This window comes from Microtus oregoni, unplaced genomic scaffold, assembly GCF_018167655.1.
Source record: "Microtus oregoni isolate MIOR12 unplaced genomic scaffold, Mior012 000025F_ref0000491, whole genome shotgun sequence".
Lineage (NCBI taxonomy): Eukaryota > Metazoa > Chordata > Mammalia > Rodentia > Cricetidae > Microtus > Microtus oregoni.
The window spans coordinates 28,588,217-28,603,921 of NW_024543084.1; the positions used below are offsets into that span (position 1 = coordinate 28,588,217).

The following is a 15,705-nucleotide window of genomic DNA, read 5'->3' on the forward strand; positions in this document are numbered from 1 at the left end:
CCTTCAGTTGATTGCTGGCCTTTGACTCTACTTAGGGGAGTTGTGGAGAACTTTTATCCTTATTTCTAGTTTGTAAAAATTAAGAACTCTAAGAAGCAGAAGCCATTAAAATGTTTAAAAATATTTTCTCAAGAGTAACTCTCTGGGGCAAACATCTTTAATTCTCCTGTTAACCATTTAAGGAATATGGTATTCTATTATTTTCATATGAGGAAACTGAAGCTGGAAATGGAGTTACAATTTGTATGTCTGCCAATCCATAATTTTCCCTTTTGTGCAGACACTTTGTCTTTTCCGTTTTATCTAGAGTTGTATAATGGATTGTTGACTGTGCACAGTGCTCTAGGATCTAGATAGGTTTGAGTCAGTTCCAGCTGTGCGCCTCAGGAGCTCGGTGTTTTGGAGAAAGCACTTACTACTCAGGGTCTGGTTTGTTTTCTTTCGTTACATTTGTAGTACTTTAGAAAGGTTTTTAGTAAACATTTATAAACATGGCTCTGTGTGTGTGTGTGTGTGTGTGTGTGTGATATTATATGTGCTTAATATAAAAGATCAGTAACTGAGGAGAACACAGAGCAGGTGCTTCATTTTCAGTAATGAACTTTCTCCCCAATGTTGGCAGCATTTAATTGGGGGCTACTTCTGGAAGGATTTTGGTTGCTATGAAGTGACTAGCATGTGACAGCATTGTGACAAGGTGCAGAGGCGTCATCCTTTGGGTGACTTGGGGCTGGTGACATTACATTGTAGCCCATTGTGGAATTTAGGATCTCCTGCACTAGCCTGATTCCTGGGAGGACAGGACTTCTGACACCTTTGGGGATGACAGAGCAGAGAACTCACACCTTGGCTATTATTGCCACCTGACCTGTACTTTTTTCAGGGGCTGTGGTAAAGTTGCTTTTGTAGGGCTTTTGAGAGCTGATTTATAGGATTCTGAGGGTTATTTTATCAGTCCTCCTTCCTGCTATAGCAGTTTAGAATGTCAAACCCAGGCAGTCTCCATGAACTGTCCATGTTGAAGGAAAGATTTAAAAATGAATTTTAAGAATTACACAGCAGTGAGTAGCATTTGCTTCCAGCCCAGAGGGAAGGATTGTGTCCTCCAGGTGCAAGACCCGGATGGTAAGTGTGTCTTGCCTGTTGGTTATCTTTCTGTCTGTTGAAATAATTAGTTTTTGCTCTCTTTTGTCCTTCCTTCCTTCCTTCCTTCCTTCCTTTCTTTCTTTTGTCTTTATAATATGCCTTATAATATCCCTAGAGTGATTTTTCTTACAGGTTTTTAAAATACAGTTAAAAAAAAACTTTCCATGGATTTGAATAACTAGAGGTCCCTGTCAAGTGCACAGATTTGCTAGGATAAGTAGTGCCAGGACCCAGGGAAGGAAGGTCAAGGGGATTGATATATCTGTGCTTACAGAGCTGATGTAATCTGAAGTTGACCATCTGGTACATTGTTTTCATTTTTGGCAAAAGTTAAGGTAAATAGGGTTAAAATGTGTTGTGTGCTGAAATGTGTGTTCTCTGACAGTCACCAAATGCGTGCTGGTGCTAGTTTTATCTCTGGTTTTCAGCTTCCTGCAGCAGATGGGAATTTCAGAATGATTCATGTCTACCACACCTTGAGGCACTTAGGAGGGGAAACGGAGATAGTCAGTAGTTTCCCACTTATGGATTTCGTGTGGTCGTCCTTTAGGGAAAAACGGATAAGTCAGATTTTAATACGAGTCATCTCTAGTGTATTGGCTGTGTTCTAAAGATGATAGCGGTGCTCACAACACCTTCATTTCACTCTTCCGGAAAGGAAGACTTTAAAGGCTATTGACAGATTTTGGTTAATTTCTCTAACACTTTGAATGGTGGTCTTTGAGACTTATACAAACCTCTAGAATTACATATAAAAAATAAACACCAAAATAGCATATACTGCCCCAAATAGAGAGAACTGGCAGCAAAGAACCTTATACCATCATTATTTGATTATTATGCCTTATCAATAAATAAAGAAATAATACAATCTTTTTAAAAATTAGGTGTTAGAGAATTTTAAGGACAGTGTATATTAGTAAAAAATAGGCAGAGCATTTTAAAAATATACAATGTTTCTGCTACTGACTGGGAGATATATCAGTTCCACTGGACAGAAATATGTTACTAGCTAACTATGGTAAAATGCTTTGTGAGATTTGAAAATTCTATTAGTAGTTCATAGCCTGAGGTATTTTTACATGCAAATAATAATTATTTTAGTTGTTTGGGTTTGATGTTTTTGGCATATTTAATACTTTTGTCTTACTACCAACTCATAGCTTGATTTTTTTAAAGACATAAATATCAATTAGATCAAGAAAAGCCAGCAGTGTAATTTCCCTTTGACACAGGAATAAACATCTGTTGCTCACTTTTCTGACAGGTTTTGTACTGCATGCTGCATGAGAAACCATTCTAAAGTCAAAGACTGGAGGTTGATAAGACAGACTATGTACAGGAGTTGATGAAATATGTGTATAGCAAGCAGTACTAGAAGCAGGAACTACTTTTGCCTAAATTCTCCACAAGGTTGCATGGGAGAAAGGTCAGGGGAATTTTTTTCTTTTTTTTTTCTTCTGCATTTGGTAGCATCTCTGGTTCTCTTGGCCACTCTCCTCTCTTTACAGGAAAGCTTAAGAACTGGTTCTGGGTGATACACTGGGGTGCACACTGGTTTGCACAGCTTCCAGCACATCTTCTTTACTAGTTTCCTGTGCTTTTGAATTTTCTCCCTTTTATCCTGATCGTATTTTCCATGCCTTGAAAATTAAAATGCTAATGAGTTTGTTGAGAGTATGCCTACCTCTTGGGAAGGCTGATTTTATCCTTAGATTCTGAGCTTGTCACTTCTGCTCTGGATAGTGCTACAATAGACAGATAGGGATGGTATTGTTCTTTCTTTGTGTGCGATTTTAAAGATCTGTTGACCCAGGTGCTATTATAATCTTAGTGTTGGGGAGGTAAAGACAGATGCCTCCATCCCTGAGACTCACTATCCAGCTAACCTAGTTTACTTGAGGAATTCTAGATCATTGAGAGATCCTGTCTAAAATAAAGACAGACAGTTGTAGACATAAGTTTCTATCCTGCCCAGTTCTGCAGCTGTTCAGTCCCAAAGGAACATACAGAGACATATATTAATTAAAAACTGTTTGTTGTATTTGGTCAGGTTTATTATTACCTAGCTCTTGCAATTTAAATTGACCCATAATTCTTGTCTACCTTTAGCCATGTGGCTTGGTACCTTTTATCAATGAGGCATTTGCATCTTGCTTTCTCTATGTCTGGCTGGTGACTGTGTCTCTGCTTTTTCTCTTCTCAGAATTCTCTTAGTCTGGTCACCCTGCCTCTACTTCCTGCCTGGCTACTGGCCAATCACTGTTTTATTAAAGCAGTAAAGTGACAAAACTTTATAGGGTACAAAAGCATTATCCCACAGCAGTTCCCCCTTTTTTCTTTTCAAAACAAGACCCTGGATCTGCTCTCCTTTGTTTAGCTTTTTTCCTGACCATTATCCATAACAACTTGTAAGCAATACACTAAACAATGACAAGCATCCATAATCCATTTCTTGGGAATTTGGGCATAGTTTTCTAGGCTAGTGATTGTGAGTGCTGATCATCTTATAGGAACCCAAAGAACATTTATGTTTATGGTCAAGTCCTAACTGGAGTATTCTGTGAGGCTGGGTCATCTCAGCAGCAGTCTTGAGGCTGATCTGGATGTAGAACTCAGAGGAAACTGCAACAGTAGTGCTTTGAAATATTAGATCATCTGGGCCATCTGTTCCCATCGTAGTTTTCAGGATATCTTCCTTGATCAAACCTTGCTTTTCTTAGCCAAGAATGAATCCACAACCTCCCATTTCCTGTGGAAACAAAAGCAAAACCTGTTTTCCAAAGTAACATATTTTTTTGACTTAAATTTTGGAATCAAGGCATTTTCAAAATATATAGGTTAGATTAATCCAACAACTTTTATAGTCAAATGTCTATTAGCAGCTGTTGCTACTTCCCGAGCAATGACATTAGTGGTTGTTTTCTGAGTTCCAAATGTATGCATGTGAGCAAATATCCACACACAAATATACAAAACCAAAAACCTCAACTTGAATGGGGAGGGGTCACATCTCACATTGTGGTTCCTGCTTGCAGTTCAAGAGAAAGGTTGTCCTGATAGACATAGATCGAGCTTTTGGTTGTATGCCAAGCAGGAAGTAGGGAGGATTGACACAGATATACCAGCTTTATGAGAGGAACAATTGTTAAATTAGTAATATGTAACTTTTAAATTGTAGCCATTACCCAAGTAAATATTGTCTACTTTTCGTAGTATCTACTGCCAATTTTGTAGCAAAATTTTTATGCTTCTTCACTGGCCAATCCTAGATTCCTCTCAAGCAGCCCCCTTATCCCTTCTGCTATATAGCCTCTGAGACCAGTACACAATATTGACTTATTCATCTGAACTTAACATGGACAGAAGGCTGTCCAGTGATATCCTATGAGTATTCTAGAAAGATGAGTCCTGCCCGTTGGATTTGGGGTTCACTGATCTCAACTTGTACAAAGAAACTCCTGTGCAAATAATGACCATACAATGTTTTCATATTTGGTTGTGAGACATATGATTTCTTTAAAATTATTCATTTCAAATTGCCGTGGTGTGGTTTTCATTAAAGTGGATAATATTACAGATACTACATTCTCATCTGAGAGTTGGTACAACTCTGCAACTTAGGAGAACAAGGAGCCTGGCCTAATTATGCATGCTGGTACTCTCTGTGCCTGGGAGGTAGAGACAGAGCATCAAGAGTTCACGAACTCTGTCTCAGAATGAGCAACAACAAACTCAAAAGTCCAAATGCGAAAAAGTGAAAACCTGAAATCACTGAGTTTTTTTTTTTTTTTTTTTTTTTTTTTTTCATAAAGAAGCATCAGTGCCTATCAGGGCAAAGTTTTCAATTGTTACAAATCAGTCTGAGGCTCACTGATGCACATACTGGTGCCCTCTTGTGGAATTCTGAGTGTAGGACCTGGTAAGATATGGTTTCTAGGGACTCCTGGAGAGGGGAGACAGTGATTGAAAGCATCATGGTAAAGACAGACTTTTTGCTTTTGTACTGCACAGAGAAGTCTCTGCCAGGATCTTCACTAATTAGGGTGTTCTCTCATGTTTTAAATTATGGGGCCTATTTTAGGAAAATGTATACTGTATAGATGTAAAAAATGTGATTATTTTGGGGCAGTTGTCTTTATAAAGTTAATTGCTAATTCCTACTGGCTGCCAACCAATGTTTCCATAGTGTCTGATGTAAAACACTATCATCAAAATAAATACACAGTAAGCTTGATGTTGAAAGTGGTAGGGGCAGGTAGTCATGATGAAGATGGACCTGATGCTGGTAGCAGACCAGACACTGCTGCATGGATCTTTTCACTCAATCATTACAACACCCTGCCAAGTTGGTGGTTGTTTCCATTTCATAATGGGACAGCGTGAGATCATTGCCAATAATCCCACCTTGGTTATCAGTGGATAATTTTGACTATGTGACTGTTCTTTGGTAGGTATTTGTTTTCAAAAACACCTTCTGGATTAGTAATTGTTACTCTTCTGGCCAATGATCATTAAGAATATTCATAAGAATGAAGAGAAGGAGGTAGGAGGCTGTCCTTCTGCTGCAGTAGAACTTTGTTCAGACGACAGCATTGCTGGCTGTACCGTGTTGGCACATTTCAGGCATCCTTGTCATATTGAATGCTACAGCTTTCTCCAGATTATTGTGTCCTCCAATACTGGGTATCTGCTGGGACACTGCTGAGTTTCCACAGGTGTGAATGCTAGCCTCTTTCCTCTTTCTGCCTTGTTTCTTTGTAGGTATGAACTTTACATGGGCCCTCTAATTCCTTTTGTGAACTCACTGTTTTTGTTAGTGACCTCATATTTCCAGGAGTTTTTAAGTAATAATCGGTCTTTTTCCCTCTCTCAGAATGGCCCCATACACCTTATTTCTCACTGTCTACCTCATTTTGCCTTCTCAACATTTCAGAGCAGGATTTTTTGTGCTAACTCTCAGTTCAGGTTTTCATGTGTTGACCCCCTGTGTGGTTTTACTCTCTGTACCATCTGCCTGTACTGTGTGTACTACGGTACTATGCCTGTAGTGCTGCGCCTGTCCTAGGAGAAGGTTTGCGAGTCTCGGGCAAGGGCCTGGAGATTTTAAACATACACACACAGACAGTGAGACAGTGACACGGGTCATCCCTGAAACAAGAATGCCCTCTTTATTGTGTTCAGGGGCAGCTTATATAGTGCTCTGGCCACGCCCCAGCTCTCCGGATCTTTCAGCTGCAGATCCATCAAAACCCACTCCCCTGCCATCAGGGTCTCGTGCTCAGAGCAGCTGCAGGCTGCTCAGAGCAGAGGAAAACAAGTTGTTAACAGGAGATTCTGGGTCTGGTGGTCCTCATTCCCCAACATCTACATTCGGAATACAAGTTAGAGGGATCCTACCAAAACTCCAAACAAAACACATAAGCTTGAAAGCATTTTTTAAAAAATATTCATTAATTTATGTGTGTGTGTGTGTGTGTGTGTGTGTGTGTGTCTCAGTGTATGTGCACCACATTTGTGCAGGAGCACAGAAGTCAGAAGGGCATGGGAACCCTCAGAACAGGAATTGTCATCAGTTGTGAGCCACAATGTGGGTGCTAGGAATCAAACCTACGTTCTCTGCAAGAGTGTATTTAACTTCTGAGATGTTTCTCTAACTCCTTGAAGGCAATGTTTGCTGTGTAATCAAAGAACCAAGAGGGATCAGGAATCCCATTTGGGGTTTATGTGGCTAACATGTATAAAAGTGGTCAGAGGAAGCCTTATTGAGCAAAACTTGAAAGAGATGTCAGGTATGCTTTTTTCAGGACATGAAAGGCATTGTGGGCAGAGAAGAACCAGCACAGAGGCCCCGAGGCTGGAGCACTCTGAAATGTGAGACAAGCTAGGTCAATATGGCTTCATATGGGTCTGAGTGGTGGCCCAGAATCATCTCAATCATTCTGGGTAATAAACGGGAAATGCCAAGGCCTTCCTTAGGCCTGTACACAGCCGAGAACTTCCTGGAGGGAGACCCTGGCCCACATGCTTCCTTGAACATCTCAAGGCTAATTTATTTGAGACAGTCAGCTTCTCTCCCTGATCTTTGGGTCTTGGCCAGTGACACGCCTGCCCTTCAAGCTGTGCTGGCCTGAAAGGTTCACTCTTACTCTCACTCCTCAAAGTAAGACTTGGTAGCAAATCATTCTGTGCTCGCTCTGAAGTATGGCCATGGCAACCCCTGCAGCAGTATCTTCCTTGGAATTTTTATGGTCTCTCACCATGGTCTTGTACAATGAAGGCTTGCCCCTTTAACAATCCAAATTGGAAATTAATTTTCTGGTCTGTCTTTTGTATGCTGGTGTATGTGTACACAGGTGTGCATGTGTGGAGGCCAGAAGAAACTTTGTTTCTTGAGACAGGGCTCTCTCTGGCCTGGGTCATTATTCAGGCTAAAATGGCTGACCAGTGAGCCCCAAGAATCTGCCTGTATCCACTTTTCCAGCAACAGCATATCCTTGCTGTCCCACAACAGCTTCAACCATTCAGTTGCCACTGGAAATATGGTAGGACTTTTCTGCGAACACAGAATGCTTTTGTAGGTTATCAACACTGAAAGGGAGACAGTCCCTACGGTAGACAAATACCATGCCAACTGCTGCTAGTTAAAAGCTTAGCCATGCACAGCCTAAAGGGATGCATTCTGAGAATGTATTGTCAGGAGATTCCATTTTATGAATACCATAGTATGTCCTTAGTATAACCAAGGTGGTATAGCTCACCGCATGCCTAGCCATATGGAAGACGCCATCATCTAAGAGCTCCCAAGCGTCTCTGGTCATCACATCAATTAGTGTTGTTGAACGGAAGAGCTGCAGCTCCTGGCTTCCACGGTAGATTGTGCTGTTTCTTTTGGTGGCATAGCTTGATGACTGTATTTTCTCCAGCTGATGTGGTAGAATCTTAGTACTGAGAAAACATCTAACTATATTCCCTTTGACCCAAGTTTTCAGACGTTATATAGTTGTCAACAGGTATACACAATTAGTAATAAATATATTTCAAGTTAAATGTACTTTTCAAATAGCTATAAATTAATTTCACTTAATGTTAGTACACTATTTTTCTGAAAATACTGTTAAGATTTTTTTTTCTTATTTTGAGCTTAGAGTGTAACAAAAAGGTTATATATTGAGGTCTTGTGAACTGAAAAATTTGCATCTATGGAGTACTCCCTTAAGCCTTACTGGTTCCTTTACCTTCTCCTTCATTATTCTGATGGAGCTACACTGGTCTAACATGTTCTCACACATGCTCCATGCTCTAGACTTTAAAATGTTTTTTTTTTTCTGTCTAGAATGCTTTTCATTTTTGGTGAAGTACAAATGTTGCCCTTTCAAATAGGCTTCCAGTGACCACTTTCTATATGAAAAGATCTATCTACTCTGTAATCAAATAGGCTTCCAGTGACCACTTTCTATATGAAAAGTTCTATCTACTCTGTAATCAAATAGGCTTCCAGTGACCACTTTCTATATGAAAAGATCTATCTACTCTGTAATCCAAATAGGCTTCCAGTGACCATTTTCTATATGAAAAGATCTATCTACTCTGTAACCCAAATTCGAATTCTTGTTATCTTTTGGTTCTTTTATTACTAGAGCAAATATTGTCTTCAAGTATATATGATTCATTTACCTGTGGTTTTTCTTTAGTTGTGCTTTGTTTACTGAAATGTTCTAGGCACCGTACATAAATACCCTTTCTACATTGTTCCCTTTGCCCTCTCTTCATGCCCACAGTCCCTTGCCAAGTTCTGCAAACTCTCTGTCAATCCTACAGAGCCCCGGAGAAGTAAGAGCTTTCTAAGAAGGATGCTGCTGTCTTTCCACCTGCTGCATCCTTCCCCTATTTTGGATGTGACTCTTTGGTGACACTGCTTTCCACAACTCCTGACTCTCTCACTACTGCTGTTAGCTTCACTTTGTATTCACATCACAAGACTCGGTTGACGTGACTCAATAGAAGGGTGTAATGTCTGGAGCAATCCACATTGTAGTTTCCTCCATCATCGTCTCAAGTTTGTTACCAGCACTGACAGGTGTGTTACACTTTCTAATCCATTATGACTAACTGAAAAAATGATATCAACAGGGGGTGACAGATACATTGTTTTAGATACATTGTCTAGAAAAGGCAACTCTAAAGATCTCTTAAACAGTGGCTAGCTATGACTTCAGCTGTAATAGGACCCCTATGACATCCTCCGGTCACAGACTAGATAGACACAGAACCCTGAAACCAAGACTCAAACGCAATCTTCTTGGTAGGAAGGAAAGTTAGTCAACGTGAATTTTAAAGGTATTGTGAAGTATATGCAAAACCGTGAACAATAAGATGCCTCTGAGAAAGAAAATGGTATCCTGTTGGCCATTGTTGGTTATGGCATTTGTTACTCAGGCATGCAGAGACAGTACAGTATAGTCCCAAAAGAAATAGAAACAAATTCCTCAGAACTGCCATGCACCTCCAATAGTCACACTCACCTCTAGTAATATTAGTCACCTGATATCATCTAATGCTGGTTCAGCATTCACTGTTTGCCGGCCACTCAGCTAAGAGTAGCCTGTGGGCTGTTCATCCGAGAGTCTTAGAAAACAGGCAGAAAGGAATGCTTGGGGGAGGAGCTGGGCATAGGCAATGGGACTCTAGAACCCAGTTCTTTATGTTGTATGCTAATCAATTGCTACGGCTAGCCATCTTCTAATATTCATGTCCTCACTGATTTAACAAATGTTTATCAAGTTCCTGATGATGGATACGTAATGGTTCAGGTACTTAGAATATTTCAGTAAACAAAATACAAGTAAGGAATAAACATGAGACTTGAGGGAATACTCCGTAGATTGATTCAAGGTTCCCGAATAAGGTAGATTGTAACTTGAAAAGAGAAGTTATTGTCTGCTTGTGTTGGGTCTTGCATATCATACCCTGGGATAAGAATTTTTGTCTTGAGTAAGAGTTTTGTCAAGTACACATATTGTTACATTTCTAGTGGTGGTCAGATGGCTAGGAGAGACAATGAAAACACATGGGAAAGTTTTCCATTTGTATACAGAGGGCATTAGAGAAGACTCCGTTCATTATCGGCAGCTGTCAGTCTTGATCAAACTACAGAAAAATCCAGAAATGTGAAGTGAGTTACAGAAGGAAGTCAAAACACATTTAAAAAGTGTCATTGTGAAACCAATGGTAGGAACACCATTAGTACAACTCTTTAAGTTTTGAACAAACATTTTTTTTAAAAAAAATAAGCACCAAAGCTACAGAGAAACCCTGTCTCGAAAAACCAAAAAAAAAAAAAATAAGATTGCCAGACATAATATTGAATGCCTAGTTAATCTCAAGTTTAAGATAAACTGAATTTTTTTTTAAAAATTAGTATAAATATGTTCTTGCAATATTTGTTAAAGATGTGTACATAAAACACTATTTTGTAATTATCTGAAAGTTAGACACTTGGGCATTTTATTACATTTATTAGGAAAATCAAGCAGCCTGTTAAGATGAAAAGGTTCTGGAAGGCATAGTGATTGGACTCCATGATCTGATCTGGATTGTTGAGAGTTGCCATGGTTACTTGGCTGCGGGAACTAAAGGCTCAACATACGCATTTCTTAGACTACAATAGTGGGGACACTGATGTTATTGGTAGAGATCTTACTTTTAAGAGATTGTCCAGACAAGCAGGAAATGGAGCTGAAATATACAAGAGGGAGACAGACATCTCACCCCTGGAAGTGTCTAATAGTCACTGTATTAGAGGGGTGCTGTTTGGTGTATTTAGGGGAAAAGAATAGGGTGTTGTCTCTCTTGAGGGCTCATCCAGTCTGCTTTATTACGTATGAACAAGACAGGGCTGCTTCATTCTTTATTCTCTTCATGCATAGTGGCCCCTGTGTTCTGGCTCTTGTTTTTATTGGGGCTGTAAAAGCATTATAGAAACCCCAACAGTAAACAGGGCTGGAATGTGACGTCATAGTAACATGAGGTCATAGTAACATGATGTCACAGGGGCCAAATTCTTGGAAGGCTAGGTAGTTGGGCAGAATTGGAGTTAGGGTGGAGAAGGGAAGGAGAAGGAGCTTCAGTAAGAAGTATGGCCCTGACATATGCGAAGTATGGGCTTAGTTGTCAAGGGTGTTACGTCGTGCGTGCGTTATTGCTGGTGAGCAGTATTGTCATCATATTGTCATGACTTCTGATTTAAAAGGAACATTTCCGTGTGGTTCCAGTAATCTTATAAACTGTGGGAAAAGGACAGATTGAAGATGTCTTGGAATGAAGGTGTTTATCCTTGCGTTGTCCCCATCTTCTCCTTTTAATGAGAGTAATTTATTTGTTGTTTTGAAAGAAGACCCAGAAAAGACTGATGTACATAGATTTTACAATCACATCTTTCTTGCGTCTACCCTCACTCCCACCCGGCCTCAGGAAGATGAAGTGAAGTCAGCTAGGTTGGGCATGAAGCTAGAAGGAAGAAGCAGATGCGTGGCATGAGGACTGTGAGAAAAATAACTAGGATTTTTGTTAGCAGTGTTTTTTCAATTTATAATTACATTTGAATAAAATCAGTTTATTATATCAAGTTATTAGACTGCAGTGCCTGCATGAAGTGATTAATAAGAAAGGCATGAGCATGTGAGGAATTAACAGTAACCAGTGATGTGCCGGTAAAGGAAAGTCTTTCTTTGGCATTTGTTTGTACTACATTATAGCTATTATGTAGAGAAAGACAGGAAGACTAGTGAGAACACAACTGCAGGAAGGAAGTATAAGTGCATGTGTTTGTGTATGTGTGTGTGTGTGTGCATGTATATACATACATAGAGATATTTGTATGCATAGATGCATGTATATATATGTGTGTGTTTGTTTATATGTGTGTGTATATTTATATGTAACTTATTTGGTTGTAACCAACATTATTCTTGGCATATTTTATATTCTATTACTGATGTGGTAAAAACTGAATTTCTCTTAACATGAAATTTCTATGAAATTATTTCTATAGATGTGTTATAGTTAATAAAATATAAAGTGTTCACACAATGATTGGCAGTTTTAACTTTCTACATAGGAATGAAATCTATATTCATTTTCATGACGAGTTCATCATAAGCAAGCAGTTTGTTGTTGTTGGCAGGTATTTTTTGTTGGAAAGTGAAGGTGGCTCTACCATAAACACTTGTTTCTATAAGTCTATTTTTGTTTAGCTCATTGCTTGCTGTTGACAGTGCTTTCTAATTGGACTTGAAGGTGAAAATAGTTTCTGTGGGTTTGGTCCTCCTCTATTCTGTGCTCTGAACTCGCCCTGTGGTCTCTACTGAGAACAAGGAAGCTGACATGCGCAGGGAATCGAGTTTTCACGTAGGTGGATGTAAAAGGCAATGGGACATCATAGCCCCTGCTCTCCATTCTCAGATTCCCTTCGCCTAGGTGGATGTCAAAGGCACTGGGACATCATAGCCCCTGCACTCCACTCTCAGCTTCTCTTAGAGCAGCTTCAGGTTCCTGCAGAGCGAGTGCTGAGGAGGAGTTGCTATTTAAGGGGAACAATCAACAAATGTCTGGCAGTTGTTAAATTAAAATTTTTATTAATAACTAACATTTTGGTAATCGAAATCCATCCAAGGTTGGTGGCACATGCCTTTACTTTAATCCCAGCACTTGGGATACAGAGATAGGAGGATCTTTATGAGTTGGAGTCCAGTCTCCTATAGTATGTTCCTGGTCATCCAGGACTGCATAATAAAACTATGACTCAAAAATAAATGAGTAAATAAATAAAATATTAAAAATAAAATATTGAAACAATTTTGGAAAGCCATCTCTCACTGGAATCTTAGTAGTTTCCTTGTACTTCACTACATTTCTGAGGAATGTAACAACTTTAATACAAGGGATTTTTCTAATATTGTGGGATGAGACATGTTTATAAATACTTTATAAAAAACAAAATATAGCAGTTGAAAATTACACACAGATAAAAGATATAGGAAAGACAAGTATAGGGTTGAATCTACTGTATGGGTACAAAAGCATAATGGAATACGCTTTATACTACAACTGACATTTAAGAAATTATGACTTTCTTATTCTCATGTTATATATATATGAAGTACATCCACAGTTATTTAAATGGGATATTAAAATATACATTTTTAACTTAAGTATCTGTGTGAAGTCAGATTTTTTTCAAAATACTTCAGTCAAAATAATAAATTAAGAAGTTTAACCAATAGGTAGTTCTGAGAGTCTTGCTGTCCTCTAAAAGCTAGCCAGCAATCTGTAAAAAAGTATAAATCACCTAATTTTATATTATTAGAGAATATGGTTTTTAGTAAAAAAATGTATTAATATTATGCACAGTAATATACTGAACATATTAAGTGCCCCACATTTTATTTACCAGCATAGTACATATTAATACATAAAATTGACACTAAACAGAAACTTATTGGAGTTCTTAATACTTAAAAATAATAAATAATAAGTTCTAAGATGGAAACCGTTTGTTTTAGTGCTTAGACCAGTGATTTCCAGTCTGTAGGTGGAGAGCCTTTGGCGGTGTCACGTGACCCTTTTAGAAGGATCGCTTAAGAGAACACAAATATTTATTTACATTACAATTTTTAACAATAGCAAAGTTACAGTTATAAATTAATAACAAAAAATAATTTTATGGTTGGGGTTACCACAGCATGAAAAACTGTATTAAAGGGTCACAGATTAGGAAGGTTGAGAGCCACTGGCTTAGGCAATTATTTTTATAATCTTTAGAAACATAGTGCCTGAATATATTTTTTGTGAAATATTTAAATAAAACACAATCTTATTTAAATAATTTTATATAGTTTATTTTACATTGTTACAGTAACTTCATGTATTATTTCTGTTTTGCTGTACATGAAAAAATTCTATTTTTTTCTTTTTCTTTTTTTTAAAGTGGCGACCATAGCCATGCTGAGGTGAAAACACAGCCAGATGCTCATTCTGAAATGGGGAGCACCGAAATTCTGGAGAAAGAGACCACAGAAAGTCTCAGTAATGGTACTAACAGCAACGTGGAAGCAGCTAAACGATTGGCCAGACGCTTATACCATCTAGACAGATTCAAAAGATCAGACGTTGCAAAACATCTAGGCAAAAAGTATGTTCTTAAGACTGGTATGGGTCTGAATTTTTTTGTTGTTTCTTTCTTTTTTATTTTTGAATGGTTGTCATTTCAGTAAACAACTCTCCTCTGTTTCCTTGCAGTAATGAATTTAGCAAACTAGTTGCAGAAGAGTATTTGAAATTTTTCGATTTCACAGGGATGACGCTGGATCAGTCTCTCAGGTATGACGAAACCTCACTTCTGTTCTGCATCATCTCCCAGTCTCGTCTTCTCAGCAGAGGAAGTCCTGAGCTCTGCTTGCAGTCGGACTCCTTTTGCTACCCCAATTCCATTTGCTTTCTGAGTTTAGATGAGACTGGGTCCTACGCAGAGAATAAGAGAGAAATAAACATGAACTGATATTCTGCACGGAATAGTAAACTCGAGTCCATAGAACATAGGAGAGTATGACCTGAAATCAAATCTGGGGGGAAAGTCTCTTTTGAGAGTTTCTTTTTAATTTTTCTATTACAGTAAAAATATGCAACTAAATTTCTTATCTTAACCATTTCAAGGGCCCCGTCACTGCCAATAATACATCGATCCAGCTGAGCACTGTCAGTCACTAATTTCCTTTACTCTGCTCCTCTCGGAGCTAAGACTGTACCTGGTATACACCTCCCCCAGAAGCCACTCTTTTGACTGTGCTGACTACTTCGTGTACCTGGCCTCAGGCAATATTTGGAGGGTTTTTTGTTTTGTTGTTTTTGTTTTGTATTACTTATTAGGTATATTGGCCTCCAGGTTTTTATATGTTCTAATTCATCACAGGACATAGCACTGCTTTCCTATCTACTCATCGATCAATGCTTGCTTAAATTCCACCACAGTTTATCTATTGTAACTACTTCTGCAATAAACACAGGCATACATGTCTCCTTGAGACCCTACTTTCAATTCTGTTGAATAAGAAGTTTGGAGTTTGACAGTTAAAAAGAATACTGACTATAAAATTAGAGGTCTTTGTCCCTTAAGTATTTACTTAAAATAACAAGTATAAAATCTTTTCAGATTATATTTTGTTATTAATTCTTCAATGGAATAAAATAGCTCAACCAATATAATCTACAGAATGTATCTGTGAAATATGATATTACTATCTGATAAGTTTTTGAAAATGAAGGCCCACCAGTATGCATTTTTCACATTTGAGCTACTAAACATAAAATCTAGTAGGCATTTAATCTTATGAACTACTTTTAAAACATGTGAACCTCAGTGAGTTCTGATCATCTTGTATAATCCCTTAATTTTGCAAGTCAGACAGCAGAAGCCTGGGCAGGGAAGTGAGGTTTGTTATACTAGAGTAGTTCCTGCTTTCCTGCTGCTTGCAGGCTGTTGTTATTTAATGAAAGCATCTA

General features: G+C 38.5%; 1 protein-coding gene across 3 annotated transcripts in view; it reads left to right on the forward strand.

Annotated features, from left to right (window-relative positions):
- The window catches only part of Psd3 (pleckstrin and Sec7 domain containing 3), a 372,681-nt gene that overhangs the window by 150,806 nt on the left and 206,170 nt on the right, over positions 1-15,705 (forward strand). For all 3 annotated transcript variants that reach the window (XM_041674594.1, XM_041674595.1, XM_041674597.1), the window contains 2 exons: positions 14,135-14,338; positions 14,446-14,526. In XM_041674594.1, coding sequence (XP_041530528.1) covers positions 14,135-14,338; positions 14,446-14,526 — 285 coding nt within the window. The remainder of the gene's footprint in view (positions 1-14,134; positions 14,339-14,445; positions 14,527-15,705) is intronic.